This window comes from Trachymyrmex cornetzi, unplaced genomic scaffold, assembly GCF_001594075.2.
Source record: "Trachymyrmex cornetzi isolate Tcor2-1 unplaced genomic scaffold, Tcor1.1 scaffold225, whole genome shotgun sequence".
Lineage (NCBI taxonomy): Eukaryota > Metazoa > Arthropoda > Insecta > Hymenoptera > Formicidae > Trachymyrmex > Trachymyrmex cornetzi.
Window position 1 is genome coordinate 1,329,316 of NW_017296901.1, and position 19,816 is coordinate 1,349,131.

The 19,816-nt window shown below is 34.1% G+C and overlaps 1 protein-coding gene across 3 annotated transcripts in view; it reads left to right on the top strand.

The window, feature by feature from the left end:
• Nucleotides 1–19,816, top strand: part of Tmtc2 (Transmembrane O-mannosyltransferase targeting cadherins 2) — a 286,435-nt gene that overhangs the window by 144,840 nt on the left and 121,779 nt on the right. For all 3 annotated transcript variants that reach the window (XM_018506510.1, XM_018506512.1, XM_018506511.1), the window contains exons 2-3: nucleotides 7,058–7,298; nucleotides 12,460–12,756. In XM_018506510.1, coding sequence (XP_018362012.1) covers nucleotides 7,058–7,298; nucleotides 12,460–12,756 — 538 coding nt within the window. The remainder of the gene's footprint in view (nucleotides 1–7,057; nucleotides 7,299–12,459; nucleotides 12,757–19,816) is intronic.

Sequence of the window (19,816 nt, forward strand, 5' to 3'; positions counted from 1 at the left end):
ACAAGAATACACCCTCCTCCCTAATAGCTTCGTCGACCCGCGAACGTTTACATTTGTCATACGCGACACGTGGAGAACACGCTATGACGTCGCATCGTTTTTTTCAGAGATTATCAGGACGAGACATTTCGGTGACGTTTTCTGCCTTTTAGAGAAGGAAGATCGTTTCCCTTTTCTATTTCTTTTTTCCGTAAAGCGTAGCTATTCGGTCCGTAAAACTCGCCTGTGTCAGCATAATGTGGCTGGTTTTAGAACGTCTCTCGTGTAAAAGCGAGCAATGTCAGTGTCGAGTCTTATAATTATTTACCTCACTATTCTTGACGGGAATATAACAATAATTTGCGGTTTAAATTCTGTCTGTGAAAAATGCACGGGTATACAAAAAAATAGAGTCCGACGTGTACAGAGTGTAAAGAGAAACGGATACTCGAATCACGTGTTTCGCGCAAAAGTTAACTTCATGACAGAAAACATTGTATCGTTTCGTGCGCCCGAGACGAGCTTCATTAACATCACGCGCACCACGGTGAATTGTTGTGTACAACTTTCTACGAATATTCTATTACATGTCCGCATTCTGTTATACTTTCGTTTATACGATATCTTTATTTCTCGCGGACTCGAAGGAAATAATTTCTAGTATCTTCTACTACGAGAATATCTTCTTCCCCTTCTTTGAAATCGACCGCGTACGAACTCGCCGCGTGACAATAGAGTGATCGATCTCTAAACCGTTGAACGTATCTCGCGAATCTACACGCGCGTCATTCTGTCTCGCGCGACCGCGGCGTTCATTATCGAGATTGAATTTCGATTTTTTTTTCGTTTTGCTCAAACATACGATAATTAACTTTACGTCGTCTCGCAAATCTTAAATGAAGAATGAAAACTCAAGAATAAAAGTCAAATAAAAGACAGTACATGTTGATGATACTCTAAAAAGATTTTCAAAAATGAGTTTCAATATTTTGAATCATTACAATTTTGTAATAGTAATTTAAAAATGCAATTTTAATGTAATAACTGATTATGGAAAAATAAAAAAATTTCTTTTAAAGTATACTTTTCCTTTTTTTATCCTTCTGTCTTTTTCTCTAAGCAAAACTTAAAAATGTCTACTTTTACCAAGTTATGTCGTTGTTATAGCCAAGGAATATTACTTCACTTATAAGTTACTTTTTATTACAGAAATCGTTTACAATACGTTCGAATATTTTATTTTTTATATTGTGAGTATATTGTATTTATCATTTGCTCTAATTCTTTGTATTACTTTTTGTAAACTCAATTTCTATAACGAAACACATAAGGTAATCTAAAAAGTAATTTATAAGTAATTTATAAAATAACTTTCTCACAACCTTGGTTGTAGCGAATGGGCAAAATAGTATACAAAATTTTGGGTTTTTGGAAAGATATCGCTCCTTCATTTCGAAAGTGAAGTAATTAAAAAAAAATGTAATTTTCGAGTTATTATCGTATCAAACACACTACGAGTTAAACACTAACATTCTCATATCAAAAAGTGAACTCAATTTTGTTAAAATCGTCGATAAAAAAAATTTGTGAAACGAAAATGACGAAAATGACTTTTGATCGTGTTAAAAATATATTTTTTGCGGATTAGTTAATAACTACCAAGTTGAAAAAAATTTTTTTCTTTTTCTGCACTGAAAGGAAAGATTGGCTACTACAACAAATTAGATGATAAAATATGGCATGGCATTTTTAATTGGCTGCTGCAACCAATTAAAAATGCTATGCCATATTCAGCCAATTTTTTCTTTCAGTGTGGGAAACTTAATTTTTTTAAGTTGTATTACTTTTGAGGTAAAGAAGCAATATATTTAATATACTTTTTGTCATTATATAAATTCGAGTATTATTGTATCAGACAAATGATAAATCAGATAAATGATAATTACATTGCACGTATAAATATCCTTTCGTCTTTTTCTTTTCTTTTTAATTTGAATTTCCGAAAATTTCTGTTTCATATCCATCGGCTGTGTGTGTGTCACTTAAAAAGTCAGGCTGTCACGTCAAAATTCAGGAGTCCGCAGATTATCTGCATGAATTTAATTGCAGGGGCGTGTAGGTGGAGAGGAGCGACTTCCTTGGTCAGCCCTTGATTCAGGCAAAGCGAAAAGAGGGCGCACCGCGTCAGAAAAATAACTCCTAAACGAGGCGAATTCGACGTGAATTTTCAGAATGCTGCAATCGGCATGAATGGGGATTAATTGATGGTCCTCCTCCCCTTTCGTCCCGGGCGTCGTTCGTGTTTCACGTCGGGAGATTTTACAAATTTTCATTACACACAAGCCAGCCGGTGCCGGCGAACGAATGGAGGCCGAAAGCTCCGCGAGCGAAAAAGCATCGAGAGGACGCGCAATCTCGATTACTCGCGCCCGAGGACGGGCACAGCTTTACGGACAAACTCATTCCGGCATAACAAATTATTCGGGGAAACGGCGGGAATTGTGCAGAAGCGACTAACAAGAAAGTAATTTGGTGTCACTCGTTTTATGCGACATCCCGAATTCTGTGGAGATTTCCGTGCGAACCCGGCGCGAAATTTACTCGCGGATTAATAAAGGGAATATGTGCTTTTAAATATATAGCTATCTGTGAGCCCCATAACGCTTAAATATTTAAATTCAAGTAATTTACTTGCGATAATTAGAAACTCTATTTCGATAATTTGTATTCATTAAACTCCGTTACATCGCGCTTCGATAATTTGACGTAATTTTGTTGATTATACTGTCTCTGATTGCGAATAAATATTATAGCAGAATTCAAATGAATTCTTTACAAGTGAAATGGCAATATAGGATATGACATCTAAATGCATGACGTAATACTTGTATGTAAATTTGTTTAGTTGTTTATAAACTATTTTAATATCATATTAATATATATCATACTGATTTCAAAATTGCAAATTAAGAAACGTTTGCGCTGCAGATTTAAAAAAAAGAGTCCTTAATAAACAATTTACAAGAAATTCGTTTAGATTTATAATATATCTGAAGTAATAATTAAATAGTTTGATGCAAGAAAACTGATGTTATATTTAAGAATGTCCTTTACACAAGATGTGTAAAATACAGTTGGTATCTTCTAGAGAAGCTGTCAGAGGAAACTTACTAACAATAAGTCAAAAACTGTTCGTAGCACAAGTTAAAAATATAATCTAAATAATACTTTAAGCGAAAAGAATAGTATTAAAAATGCGCTGCTCTCATTAAACTGATGCTAAAAATTACGCGACGCAAAATTGACGAGGCTAACTCGACGATGCAATTTTACAGTGTAGCCTTTGGTATTGGGATCCGGAGACGAACCGAAACATCGAGTTCATCGATACCCATGAATATTGATCGGTCGCCGATTAGAACGCCTCCTCGCCCGAGGCAAGGGATCGTCTATGCGATTCGAGGAAGAAAAAGTTCGACGAGCCGTAACGAGCGATGGCGTGTTTCTTACAAATCTTTTTACAGCGCGTCCAACAGGACCGCGTTAATTGGACGAAGTGATGGCGAAAATAACGGATTGAACGTGTCGAGTGCATAATTTTGCGAAATACAAGTGAAACGAAACGCCAAGAGGTAGTTGAAATGAAATAACAAAAGTGTTTCCTTCGACTCGACGCGACTTTAAAGTATAAATATAATAGACTTAGCTGCGTAAAACGTTATCGTTTAGCTTTATTCATCTCGCGAAAGTGATACTTGTGCATCGTCCTTGTGGTAATCTCCTTCCTTTCTTTGCGGGAAGAAATGGATTTAGCCGCGTAAGGGTTCAATTATGTTCTTTCACAAAGGCAAAAAAAAACTCTTCAACATAAAAGCGCGATCGTAATTGTGGGCTTTCTTTGCATATCATCTTCCACGATTTTAACTTGAGTCGACAAATTAATCTTGGAAAGAGAGAAAAAGGAAGAGAGGGAGGGAAGGAGAGAGAGAGAGAGAGAGAGAGATTGCATTTAAAAAAGATATTTCAGTTCTACGATATAAAATTATCACAATATTTGTGTAAAAGCCACTTTTATTTCAACATCTCTTCGCGTTGCGTTATTTTTTCACATCCTTCCTTTATTTACGGCGATACGATAATTGAAAATGTAATCTAGAAAAGATAACAGTTTACATTATGCTCGTCTTATAAAGCACTCAATAACTGCCATCGATTCGATATTTTTATCAATAAAATATATCTTCTCATTGTAAAATATATATTCCCGTGAAAAGTTGCAACTTCTTGAATAATCACTTCGATAAATGGCTCCTATTCTCATTTAACATTTATACGTAAAGCATGATTAAAAATATTAGAGTATGTACTTTGTATTACTACTTTCGAATAAATTGCTTTTACGTGCGCACGTTTCACTGAAATTATTCCTCTCTTTCTCTCTCTCTCTCTCTCCTTTTCTCATTCAAGCTGCTATGCGCAAGTCATATAACAAATCCATACTTATTCAATACGATAGCATGAGAACCGTTAATGAGAAGTGAGAGTTTTTAAATTATTAAATAATCCCGAAGTATATACTCCACCGATAATTTCTGCATTTAGAGCCGTAATAAAGAAAGAAAATTTACACTAGGCAAATGACGTTATTGCGATTCCCGTGTGCATCGTTGTCGTTCCATCACTTTCTCCGAGAACGACCAACGGTTGTTAGATTCATGAAGTGCTCGAAATACACTTTGCAGTTCTTACACGTGAGTGTGTGGCCGACGATATAAGGCCAGGCGATAAGGCCGTTTCACTGCAACGCTATCGTCGTCCTAACCGTTTTCGTAGGTGGGTAGGCTAGCACACGACGACCTGTGTAAATGATCTTCACGTACGATTGCTTCGCCGACGAAGTAGGTGATAATAACGAGTACTTTATATAAACGGCAATTTTAACTAACTGCATTATTGTTGACCCTCTACCACACGGCAAAAACAGTTTTACTGAGGTATATAAAAATTTAACTAGATACAAATCTGTAAATAACTTTGTTACACTTAGACCATTAAAATAATTATGACTATGTTTCGGTATACATTGCTAGTACTGAAAATCTGTAATTCACGTTACGTATACTATAGATTTTCAGCATTGGCAGTGAAACACGGAGGATAAACATCTTATGTAGGATGTTTAAGCTAGTTGTTGAAATGTTAAAACTTCTTGCGACACTCGTTCTTTTATTTCGGCCTCCTACGTAATAATTTTAATAGTCTAAAAATATTATTTTCAGATCTGTATCTAGCTAAATGTTTAGATGCTTCAGCAAAATTGTTCTTTTCATGCACTTATTTCATAAAACAAGTCCAACGTTAAGATTTAATAACCTAACATATTCAAGAATTTTACTTTTCTACTGTTACTCGATATTTAGAAATAATTAATAGAACGTATTAATATATACGTATAATTAAAAAATTTTCATTAGTTTACTTATTATACGTGCTTTAAACATTATTTCAGTATTATTTTTTTATTTATTTTACCCTATTTAGAAGTAACGGTTTATATTAAAATGTTATCTGACGTAATAGCTATTTTATTAAATATTCCGTCAAACAAGTAATACTCTTTATTAATTTTCAATTTTATTCCCCGAATGCAAAACACTCGAATGAGGTCTGAATACGTCGATGCACTGATTTACACGGTGATAGGAAACGACCGATCAATAACGAGCGCAAAAATTGTTTCTGCCAACTAATACATGCATACATGAGATGGTGTGTTCGCGGCCCAAGTAATTAATTCATGGACGCGAGATAAAAATGGTTTATTAAATGCCACCCCGAATGATTTGTCGCTGGCATTCGGCCCGAGAACTTCGGTTGATGCGGTTAACGCGATGAACTGACCGAATTGTTGCAAGTCCCGTATTAAATTACACGGCATGGCGAGAAAATAGGCAAATTGAGAGAGAAATGGCTTATTTTATTTTAACCGCGGGTCGAATTGCATTAGGTATAATAATACCTATTTCGTAATTTTTAACGCGGCTTGTATATTGGTAACCTAATACAGATTACATTATTACAATACACTGATTAAGTTACAAGCAAATTGCGACGTGCTAAAAAAAACGATTTTGCCAATTTTTACTATTTCCATAACTAGTTTTACTTTTTCAGCGCAAACCTGATTATAATTTGTACAAATTCAAATGGAAATTCGCGATCGTTATGTGAATTTTCATCATTGCACTATTATTTAATATTAAAGCACATTTAATTATCATTAGGATTTATTATAAATTATAATAATTTCATTATTTAGCTACATAATATTTTATTAAATTATAATCTATAGTCAGGAATGGAAGTAATGCGTTACTTGTAACGCCATTACCATTATCGTTGTTTTTTTGTAGTGATCGTTTTAATTTCAATTTATTTTCTTCTGTTGTAACGATAACATTCTCAATAACGATATTGTTTATAAAAACAATGTTTAATAAAAATTTTAATAACTTCTACGCGTGTTTGTAGATTCAATCTAAATTTCTAGAGATAAACCTACATTAAAAAATAAAAACAATATAAAAAATTAGCTTAAAAGAAGCTTATTAAATAAATATAACATATTTTTAAATATATGCTCGCTGTATAGAAAGTTCAGAATTTCAAGTTTCAATATTGATTGTTACAGTTAATATTTATTATTAAATAATGTGATTTTTTTATCTAATATTTTATTTTAACATTATAAAAATGTAATGAAAAAAATAACGAATCGTTACTTCTTAAATAACGATAAAAAATGAAGAGTGAAAATTAACGGTCCAGTATAATATATAGAAGTCTGTGGTTTAGTTAATCATCGTTACAGTTATAAAAAATTACATCATTATCGAATTGTTATGATAAAAAGTAACTATAAAAGTAACGGAAAAGTAACTCTTCTATTCTCTGATAGATATAAAAAAATTTATTTATATCGTATATGTGTGTTTATATATATTACAATTTTTCATACAATATACACAATTTTCCAAAATATTAATATATAATCTAGATTATCACTTTTTTGCTGTAGAAGAGCCATCCTGACAAATCCCGACCTGCTGGCGAGCACACCTTGGTACCGATTGTTCGAGAATGACTTCTGGGGAACACCGCTGACGGAACGTGGCTCACATGGAAGCTATCGACCGCTCTGTGTGGCCACCTTTCGTCTGAACCATTTTCTAGGTGGTCTCGAACCCTGGGGCTACCATCTGGTGAACGTGGCATTACACGCCGCCTGTACCGTTCTCGTGGTCAAGGTCGCCAGAAAGGTGAGTGTTTGCTTCCGCTATCTCTATAAGATATTATCTTGCAAAGCAAAATAAACGAATTATGCGACGATTATATCACGATGGAATAAAAAAGATTTCATCGCGTCAAACAAGAAAATGATTATATCAACTAATTGTAAGAGAAACGTCAACTACGATTAAAATTAGATGTTGGAATAATATTTCTATATGTATTTTTAATATATTTATTGTAAATATATGAATGCGCGTTGATTATTTTCGGACCTATAATATAATCAATTCATAAAATAATAATTTCGTAAATTAAATTGTCGATTTGACGCTGCTATAACATCTTAAATCTGTGAAAAAACTTTTATTCCGAAAAATATTATATATACTTCAGCCAGGATAGAAAATTGGTAAGAAAATGATAGTATCGTTAACATTCGTAACAAACAGGATACTCTCTAATGCTGATTCTGCAATGATGAGTTGGTAACCGGTAGTCCTAAGTTTTATCGGTGAAGTTGACCAATAGCCAACTTGTACGACTAACGCTGATTGGACAACTTCACTGATTAAGGTTAAGACTTCCGACTATCAACTTATTGTAGAATCAGCACTAAACTAAATCAGTGTATTCTTACTGACTTCCGTGTTACACTTAGAATCATTATATACTGATATATCATCAACGAATATTTACTTTTAGAGATTATGATTTTCTGCAGATTCACTTGTAAAGAATTCTAATCCCTAACAGTGAAGAGTGTAGTATTACTAAAAAACAATAAATATTTGCTAATGATTACATCAGTTATAAGTGTGACACTAAAGTCACTGATTCATTTTTAGAGAATATGGGTTTACGCTAAGATGATAAAAATAAACTAACGACACCTGTAGAACGTATATCACATAGATTTAATAATATTCAATGATATATCTATAGTGGTGTAGTGGTTATAAAAAGAAATAAAATTCTAAAAGTTTCTCCGATGTTGAAATATGCTGTATTCCTCTTTTAATTCATCAGAGCTACCAATGGGTCTGTTGAACCAATTATATTATTCACATCTATGCAAATTTTAATTATTGTTATTAAAATAAATTTAGTATTCATAATTTTTTATTTTAGTTATGTCATTTTGATCTCTTCGAATTAATTAATTAGTGCCTTTTAATCAAAAATTGAATGGGTCTCCGGTATCAGTAACAGTATTACAGATATTGACGTCAGCTTCACAGGATTAATATTGTATAAAAATATCATGAAGGATTGATGTATAGTTTGAAATCCATTTATAATTCGTCAATACTCAACAAAAGTTAATTGCTAATTAATTTTATCTCTACATCACTTTTGCTTTATTTCGTATAAATTGCCCTTGTTATTTGTCATTTAAGAAAGCAATACCAACAATTAATCAAGATTTAGACATCTACTATCGGTAGACTTAATTCTTCTACCATCAATTATACCTTATTGCACGACACTAATTTGCACGATTTAATCGGGGGAGATTAAGAGGAACGCAATTCGCTTCGCAGTAAAAGTCGCGTTATGAATCCATCTAATTATTAAGTAATCATAGGTTCGTTTTATATCCGAAATAAAGCCGCTGAGATCCTTCTTATTTCATCTGCGCAGAAGCACATCTTTAGAAGATCGTCGACGGCAGAATTCAAATAACGAGGTAGAACCCGCTTAACTTTACCATAAGCCTACTGCACGGTTTTAATTTTACGACGTCACTTCGTTTTAGTTAGCTTGGAATTCCTCTTATTCCGAAAAGGGCGATAGGGCGCGGTCATGAAAGGGAACTGTAATGATGATTCGGCGTAACTGTACGGGAACATCTCAAATAACAATTTCCGCATACATCGGAGAGTCAAAAGATCCGCAACAAGGTCTTATCATTCTAATGAGACTTTAATTTTACATCACCTCTTTCGATCATTGTGTTTAACTTGGCGAGTATTTAATTTTGATATGTTTTAATGACGCGTTAAGGAGTTATGCAAAGAACAATTTAATGATATGTGCAATAAATTATGCCAAGTTCAATTAAAACGTACTAATTTAAATCAATTTAATTATATGTAAAAATATAACAAGAAGGGAAAGAAAGCCTTTATAATAGTCAAGCTGAATCTCTTAAGCGCTTAATAATACTATGTGAATTTAAAGCATAAATTCGAACAAATCAGTACATTACAGAGAAGTGCTCATATTTTTTCAAATGTGCGTAGAATATTCAATATTTGGCATAAAGTTAGCTAAAATACGTATGCATGAAAGATGGCGTGGTCAAACAGAACCCCTACGTGATTTAATTGAAAAAATATCAGTCTTACTTACTACTAGACGTGCTAAAATTCTAAATATACCAATGTAGCGCAATCCTTTTATCTGAGCCGAAATGCCGACAACTTTCCTATTGGCTATTTCGACTGCTATTTTGAACTTAGTGGCCTGTAGTCCAATAATTAGTATTATTGGTATATGATATAGTTAATAAGTCGAAAATGGAAGACTTTTACTTTGGAGGCACCTTATCTGGTTAAAATAAAAAAATTTTTTAAAAACATTTTCTTGTGTTGCTATTAAGTGGTTGTTTGTGTCATATATTTTAATATCATCATAAAGTATTTATAAAGATGTGTATTAAGAAAAAGGAAAGGATAGAGACCATTATTCAGCTATACGCTTTTAGTATTTTAAAGAAAAGAAATGTGCAGGACATGAATGGCCCAATTGTATGTACTAGGGGTTAAGACATTCACATTAGCAGACGGTATTTTCTCGTACAAGAGCGAAACGGCTAAAACATCGCTCATATATTACTTAAGATCAACTTACATCGACTTTTTTAATTTTGCCATGATATCTCACAGACAAAAGTAGATACTACAATAATAAGTTTTTTTTTAAATACATGTTTTAAAAATATCTACAATTTAAATTTAACAAAAATTTTTAAAGAACTATTTTCTAAATTTTAAATTAATAAAATTATCACAATAAAAAAAATCGTTTTTTGTTACTTTTTAACCTTTTTAAGTATTACATGCTTTAAGAGTACTGACTTTTTTTCCAATTAACGTATTTGACAGTGATATCGATGTAATATTTGATATTTAGATTGACGAGCAATACTTTTACGAGATATTTGCTTTGCAATGTGACAAATTGTTAGCGTGATTTTTCAATTTGTCTCACGTGAATTTGTCTTTCTGTGAACGTGATGAATTTCGTAGCTACTGTCACATTTCGTATTGCTAGTACATACATCAAAAGCACAGAAAGCGCTTCCTTATTATCATATTGGATTCCCGATTATGGTAATAATAGTTGGTAATAAAAATTTCATTAGATTGTATTATTTCACGCGAAATAATTCCCTCAGTTAAGAATGAACGTTACATGTGGCCAAGTACCTACCGTGATACGTGATCGGATATAATAAAGGTACTTGACACATTTCTTGGAATCATGAAAATAAGCAATAATATCCAAGTTGCGTACCGTTTTATAAGTTCATTAGCAACTCAAATCGTTTTAGCGCGTTATTATGAGCGTGAGGAAATGGCAAGTACGAGGAACCGCGTTAATTTAATACACACAGCACTTTCTCGTGTAATGAAACTGTCGCGCTAATTAACTGCGTCTAAGTGTATTAATGAAAGTACTTCTCGTACTTCGAGAACAGCGTTTTGAGTTATGCATGCTGTTAATATCTCCGGTAAGACGCTTCGCCGCGAGATGTTTCCTTGGTCTCGATTCCGATCGGTTTTCCTTCTGAGCCATTTCGTCGCCACCTTCGATTTTCTGTTGGCGCGTTGAAAAAATATACGACATTTATACAATTTCCCTGCTCGAAATTCCGTCCGTCCCGCCGTATCCCTCTAGCCCCTAGCTATTGCAAATGTGCATTGGATCGTATAATTTTCGAATAACCCTCGTCAATGGCTGCTACCGACGATTACCAAGCGTCGTGCATAAAACTGCGAATTGTATTCCTCTACATCCTTACATATTTGATATTTCTTTTCATATTTTGATCCAAATATTTATCTATATTTTCTGATTCTTTCTTTCGTTGCGAATAAACGTGATTGTCGTTGTCACACAGTGAACATTTTGCATTTGTGTTCAAATCAATCTTTGACAAAATTTTTTTGTTAAATTTTTTATTTGAGTATTAATTTAACATAATGTGATTGGGTTATTTGAATATTTTGTGTTAAATTAATATTCAATATTTCTCGGTATTAAAATAACACACAATTTATGAGTAAGTGAACAAATAACACACACACATATATATATATATATGTGTGTGTGTGTGGATAGATATAATGTTTCTAAAACCTAAATTCTAAGAAATAAATAATAAAATAGATTATACATGAGTGTAAGATGTGTTAATTCAACATATTATGAATGTTAATTTTATTGAAGAAATTTAGGATAAAAGCAGGGAATAAGGAATAGCGGTTTTTAATTACTACATTGCTCCGATATAAATGCATATGAAGACTTAAAATTTACACAGAACTCTTGAGGAATATATTAGCAACAACATCCAATAAATAAGTCATTAAAATTTAAGTCCAACGTCAATATTATCGATTATTCTTCTCACTTTCGATCGTAATTGATTAATTTCTTAAGGCTTGTGAGGCTATTACTACTCTATCATATTTGCGGGCTAATGGAATAAATAAATTGGTATAAAACAAAGAGAGATAATTGCTTTTTAAAAATGATAATTAGCGTAATTGTATATTGCAAATTGCATAAATTTTATTATCAAAACCAATATAAAAATAGGCAAAGTTCTTTGACACAATTCATGTTAATTATTTCTTACAACAACAAAATAAATTTGTAGCTAATATATTACAACATTCTCCATAAAAATCTTAAAGTTTTAGAAAAGTCCGCGTGTTACAAGATTCAAATTTTGAAGAGACGTTATTATTATCGCGGTTATCGTTGTTAGCCATTAGCATTATTGGCCATTTGTCCAATAGGCAATTAAATCGAAACTCGGATCAAGCAATCCTCACGGCGGAGTAGTAGAGTCAATTAACGTTGGAGTTAATTTGCCCCACTCCCGTCACTCGAAGGATCGCCACGCGAGACGGTTACATGTGTACCTTACTAGATATCCGCAATTACACTCCGCAGGTCCTACCAGGAAGGAGCAATCTCGCGCACGCGATCACAGGTTTCCTGTTTGCGGTCCATCCCATTCACAGTGAAGCTGTGGCTGGTATAGTCGGACGTGCCGACCTTCTTGCCTGTTTCCTGACCTTGACATCTTTCCTGACGTATTCAGCCCATTGTAATCGCACGAGACCGTCGTTTCCTTTGCTGCTGGCCCTAGTGTCGTCGACGTTGGCCACCCTTGCCAAGGAAACGGGCATATCGTCCTTGGCTCTCTGCCTTCTGTGGGAACTCTGTCGTGGTGAGCCAAGTCGAAAGGTAAGTAGCGGGATAATATCTACATAGTTTATCATTTTATCATTTAATCAGTATCGAGTATTATATAGATGTCAAATTAGATATTTAGGGCAAGAAATGAAAATAATTCGAGGTTAATTTTAAATATAAAATTGTGTCTCTAGAAAAAGTTAAAAATTTTGTTCACTCTTCCTTTGAATCTTTTTAATATTCATATTCTGAGACATATACAACCGCAGACAGTAAAAACATTTTGTGCTTATGTTAAAATCAGTTCTATAGTTAAAATTTTTGTGTTGAATTTTTAACATATTTGAGTGTTAACATAATGTCATAGTGTTATTTGAACAGTTTGTGTTAAATTAATATTCAATATTTCTTGTTAGTGCTAAAATGACATAATTTATAGGTAGAGCCTGGATTAAAGTTCTGAGATCGAGTCAACCGTAGCTAGTTCTCCCCACCGCCCGCGCCATGGCGCCATCCACGGCGCATCGTTCCATCCCTCGCCCGGCTCGCCATGGCTTCGGGCGAGTGGCAGTGCAGTGGGGAGAATCGTGAAGAACGAGCTACGATCAACTCGAATTGATACGTCGGTCGGCGAATAATCCGGGTTCTATTTATAAGTAACATAAAATATAACATAAATGTAGTTTTAAATGCAAATTTCATATATAATATACATATTTTATTTATAATATGTTAAATTAACATGTACATTTTATTCATTTAATTTGAAATTTACGTTTTAAAGCTACATTATTTTCATTTTACTCACATAATGTACAAGTAACATAAAAATAATGTAGTTTTAAAACGTAAATTCCAAAATAAATAAATAAAATGTACATGTTAATTTAACATATTATAAATGTTAATTTTACTGAAGAAATATGCTTCCCAAATTTGTTTCCAAATTGCATCAAAGTGTTATTGTTACTTTTTAATATATTCGTCTTGCATAAAATTAACACAATAATTAATAGGTGAATCGTTTGGTGAAATGTGAAAAAACACTCGATATGTGTTGACGTAAATTTTCCAATTGCACAGATTATCGCCATACTAATGTACACAGTCTCGTATATTAGTATGGCAATAATCTGCACAGTTGAAAAATTTACGTTAACATACTGAAGTACTAGAATAAATATTAGGAAAGCTTTATATTCTTTTTGCTCGCCATAGTGATAATGATTACATATATAAGATATGAAGTATGAGAGTACGCGCATTTAAGAGTCAGAAAATGTAGTACTGATAAAGATATCTTTAGCTACACGAGACTGGAAAGTTGATGTCTTCGCTTTGATAAAACTATACCGGAACAAGATTTCGCGAATCGATATCAGTTTGCAGACGCGCCGCACGATTTCCGCGATTGCCACGCGCGAGAACACCGCGTCGTCGTTTATCCGCGCGCGTCTTGTTTCGTGAAGCGTGAAAGTTTCGACAGGGAAACAAGGCGGAAGACAGGCAGAACCCGCGTGCGCACGTACGGATTCGGGGAAGCGTGTAACCGATAACGCAGTGCCGTTGCAATGCGCTGCATCTTGCGTCTGCATTCTGGCGAAGACAGCAAACTGATGCACACACGGTAAACCACCCTTTCTCCAGCCTCCGCGTTTAGGCGCCTACTGTCGTCACTCACACCCTATCTCCTCTACTCCTCGCAATCTCCAAAACCTCGTTCGCCATCTCCTTTTGCGCACAGTGCATCTGGATGCGTTGGATGCACCGGACGCCTCGCGTGATGCATGACGTGCACCCATCTCTTTCCCTATCCTAACCGCGATTGGAGGGGTGCCAAGAGGATCGTTCGCATTTTCCGACGTCCTTCCGAGCGCCTCTGAGCCTCACAGCTTTTTCCTTCTTTCCGTTTGCTTCCCTTTTCCTCCATTTATATATTTCTCTTCGTATTATATTTCTCTCCCATCCTCATGTTCGCGTCGTGCGTCGACGGCATCCCTCTGCGGCTCCACCCCCCCATTTTCACGCCCTGCTCAAGATATTCTCCATCGTGTGTAAAATGTTTGCACTGTTTCCCATCATGAAAATCTACAGTCGGTTATGATATGCTTCAATAGAGGATTAAAGTGCTAAGAGAGATTAGATTTTTAATACCTAAAGTTTCAAATTGTATATTTCTTACGTCGAGAATAGCAATTTTAATAAATTTGTATAAATCTTTGAAATTTTTTAATTATAATTTTTTATGATACAAAATTCAAAATATAACATACGATACATAATTTTTAAAAGAAGACTGTGATTTTTTTCGTACAAATGACAAAACAGAAATACCTCGCCGCGCCGTTCGGAAACGAAAACATCACCGACGTTAGCAATGATACGTACGCTTTCTCGATTACTGCTCGCTTTGTCCAGCCGCGCAGAAATATGCATGAAACGGAAGCTGCATCGGGATCCGGAGAGACAAACGAGACGTGACGTTCGGCAGATGAGAACTAGAAGCGGGATAGACGCGGAAAGCGCGCGAAGAGCGGAAAGCGGAAATTTATTAAGTTACGATCGAACTGTCCGGAACGATCGCGAAGTAATTGGAAAAATCTGGTTTTCAGATTATCGATTCAGCGAGAGTATCGAACAGCCGGTTAGATATCTCCTCGTGAAATATCGCCGGGACGTTAAATCCGGCTCTGTGACATTTGTTTCCTTTTGGATGCTTCGTTGGCCGTTTTATCGGAGATAAAACAATATCGTCGCGGAACAGAAAATCCGCGATAAGTGATGGAATTACGGCAATTATGGCGCAACCTCGGTAATCTAAGCTAATTCCAGTATATATCCAAATGGGAGAACGTACTTGGATTATTGAAACATTTGGAATTTAAATGCGCGATAACGTTTTTTTTTTAAGAAATAATAGTTTTAACAGCAACGTTTAAATTTAATAAAAGCTAATGACGAGTTTATCACATTTAATACATTTTACGTATAAATTACAAGAACATTCTTTATTATTTATTAAATCGTAGATTGATTTACATCAATCCGGAATAGATAGCAGATGTAGAATAATAAAAGATTTTTTTATCGGAAATTTTACAGACATTTAAGAATGCTATCATTTACAGCGTATAGTTGCTTAAAAAGAAATATGTAATTGCGCGTATTGGAAAATATATCATTTTTTAAATAGGCAACTATGTATTTTCTTTATATCGATTGATTTATATCATTCTTGTTCTGTGCATAAAAGTATTAACCCTCCAACGGCACACGTGAGTCATTCGTGTCCATACCATTTCTAACAATTCTTATTTCTCGTATACTTACGTAATTTTTATTTTTCCAAACTTTAATAAGTATAAGTATATTTTTTTAATCTGTGCTCCGATAGAAATGTATGGAAATGTATTATATGTAAAATAAATGACAAAAATCTCAGTTTTTTCACGCAAGTACTTTATGTATTTAAGATTATTTGTGTAAAGTTACATTGTGATGTTATGAACACAACTTATATATATAAAATAGTCACAAATCTCAAATCGGACACAAACAACTCATGTGTACTGCTCTAAGGTGCTGAAAATAAGTGTGCTGTTGCAGAGTTAACCTTTTAGCTACGGCGAGGTCGGCGAGATTAAAGGCAGAGCGGTATCTCTGCCGCGGACTGCACAAAAACGATATTAAACACCGAAATCGGTGTTTGATCCTTTTGACTATACATGTCGTCACACTTACATTAAAATAAAATTACAATTGCTTATTTTTTCTTTTCTTTTAAATTAATAATTAAGTTATTTGTGCTAATGTGTACAACAAAGGTCTAGAATATAAACATTTCGTTATTAAAAATGTGAAATGTATGGAAAACTTGTATCGTGTTAATTAAAAGTGGTCTATTTCTTTGAACGTAAAATGTATGAGTAGCAACACTGAATCACATTTAACACCGATAGCGTTCTAGGATCGATTTCGGAACACAACAAAATAACACGAATAAATAAACATTTAATGCGCGTAATGTTACACTGTCTTCGCGAAACATACATAAAGTGCCTTATTGTATGTAATACGGATAATTGTCGCTGTCACAGAAAGTCTTTATAGCAAAAGTTTTGGTCCGGAATTAGCGGTTACGGAGCCACTGGCGTCGAGCGGATACACAGCCACCCTCGTCGTAACCCGCTCGCATCGTCCGGAAAATTACATCTTACGGTTGTAACGAACTTGGCGGAAGTTTGCACGAAGCGCGACGTATCGTTCGTTTATTAAGGCGAGCTTTAAACTATTCACGGCCGTGCCTCAACAAATCTTCCCGTGTAGTGTCTCTTCTTCTCTTTTGCGACGCTCGAACTCGCGGCGCAAGAAACTTGAGAATAATACAAAATTGGAATAGAGAAAGGGAGAAGAGTGAGTCGAACAGGGAAAGGGTAATGCGAAGTAATAAGGCGTACCGAAAGCAACGTGCAGTAAAATGCGCGCGCGCGCGCGCGCGCACGCGACACTGTCCTTAAACACGACGACGCGACGTGGCATTCAATTTCGCGTCAGCTAACTTTTTTAACGAACTTTGTGTGGCACACTTTGCGCCAGTTCTCATTCCAGTCGGAGATACGGAGACGAGTGTCTCGGCACACGGTGAAGAGCGTAATCGTGCTTAACGTGAATTATAAATTCACCGCAAACTATTATTTCAGTCTGATCCGACTGTCTGTGTAACTTTCGAATCGCGTTTCCAGCCGCGGTTACTGCGGACGGAAATTTCATTAAGACTCTTCGCGCGAATTTCGTACAGTTTAATATAATCTAATAATGTAATCTAGAGAACGTGTTCCCTGGAATATTTTCCATTTTGTAAAACCTTATAATGGCAAATTTCTGTTATCTAATGTATTACAAAAAATTATTTAAAAAAATGCTTTCTACATATTATTTCCCACATTAATTTACATCGTGTCTATTATTTGTAGGTGTACTTTCATATCTCACATACCATGTCACTAATATGTCTATTATTTTCATATTTCCGTAATGCAAATACAGTGTTGATAATATATTCACAGAAATCCAATTAGTACGGCCCAGGCTGAGATAAAGTTACTTCACTATAAATCAATGGACTACTTTAGTTACTTTCAGTCCGTCTTATGTCTCAGAATTAATAGGTTTATTACAAATAAACCTTTTGAAGATCCTTTTTGAATAATGAAATATTTGACTAATTGCAATATCTTTATATCCGTTTTTAAACAGTTAATTTTTAAATAAATTATATTTTAATTATTTAAGAAAATATACTTCTGGTTTGGGGAAGGATGTAATATTTGAAATCTGTTTTACGTACTCTTGATGCTTATTTCTTCTTTATAAAAAATTTTTTTTATGGATAATACAATCTGAAAGGCACGTTCTCCCTGTAATATTTTCCATTTTGTAAAATCTTTGTAATGACAAATCTCTATTATCTAATACGTTACAAAAAAATACCGAATAAATACATCGATTATTATTAAATAACTAGTATGTGACTATTCAATACTTAAGCTCACTTTTTTTAACTTTCCAAAGTTGATGCCAAAATTTGTAACACAGTTATTGACTCTGGAATTGTAAGACTCATTTAATTTATGTTAATTAAAAGGCATTTAATGTCAAAGAATTAAAATGACATAATATGATATTATATATAAAAAAAATGAATATGAAATTTTTTTTATGAAGAATAATCTAAAGAGTGCAGCAGAACTTAATTAGACTGATGGTCATTAAAATTGCAATAATGATAACAACTGAAAGTCTGCATATGAAATATTAAAGTAGTAACTGTTTGTGTGTATTATTGCTATGATGAGAAAATCAGTATATGAAAGAGAGCCTTCATTTAATTTTTCTTTTTTAATACTAGAACATCTTTTCAAAAAATCTAAAAAAAAAAGATGAATTTGACATTGAGAAGATGTTATGAGGTACTGTAAAAATATAATGTTACTCACTCAACAAGTTATACTTCTGTGCAAAAATGTGAGAAAATATCGTATTTTCAATTTTTTAACATTAACGCATATTTTCAAAAATCTGAAATAATATACATATTTTGCTACAATATTTGTAGAGGTAAAATAAAGAAAATTGAATTGTTAACACACATTTTTGACAGAGATTTAAAATGGAGTAGATCCAATCATGTAATATAGACATATCGTCAGGTCCGGAGGGTTAATTGTTATAATTTGCTAATTAATTTTTTGAAATTTATCTTTATTATTTTCATTGGTCATACTACTGTTATATTACGGTACGTAACAGTTCAATCAGGTAATTAAATTAATATTATTTTTGCTTTGTGTGATTTCATTAAAAGCGGATGTTTCCAACGAAAGAATTTTGCCATTTTCTTCAATAACATTTTGTTTGTTTACCGCGAACGATGAAGAGCATCGCGAAGCGTCTGTTATCCCTTCGCATTTCGTCAACACAAGCATTGTATAGTGAGATCCATCTTGTTCACCGATTCATCGAACAAACGATTTTCTCCTTTCCATCCGATCGAAATTACTTTCCGGTCGGATACAATGTCGTGTTCGTCGAGGCAAACATCGCTGCAACAAGACTTTCGTGCTTCCAATTCGCTCCTTTTCTCTTTCTGCTTATTCATGAGAAAAAAAGATTACGGATGCATCATAACAATGCGGAGACAACGTATAGCCGATGAACCGACAACAGGAATACCATCGCACTGCGTTACGTTATTACAGTATCATATTTCCCGAGATACATACCTTGTGATGCATTTCTACAGTACTTTTATTATTTCTGTATATGTATTGTACATATATATCCGCGAGCAACACATGTGTCACGCTGACGCAACACAGAGTATGCGCTTGCATGCCATCTTGTAGTTACGTGTTTTAAATCTATGACGCCATTCTCTTTATTACGGCAAAAAAGTGTGTTATGAGTCGAGTCGAGCACCCATAAAAATCAGCAATCCATCTAGAAAACTATTCATATTTTCTTATATCGCATTCTCCTGCAAGAAAAGTATGACGCATTTAAAAAAATTAACATAATTATCTGAGAGAGAGAGAGAGGGGGGGGGGGGGGG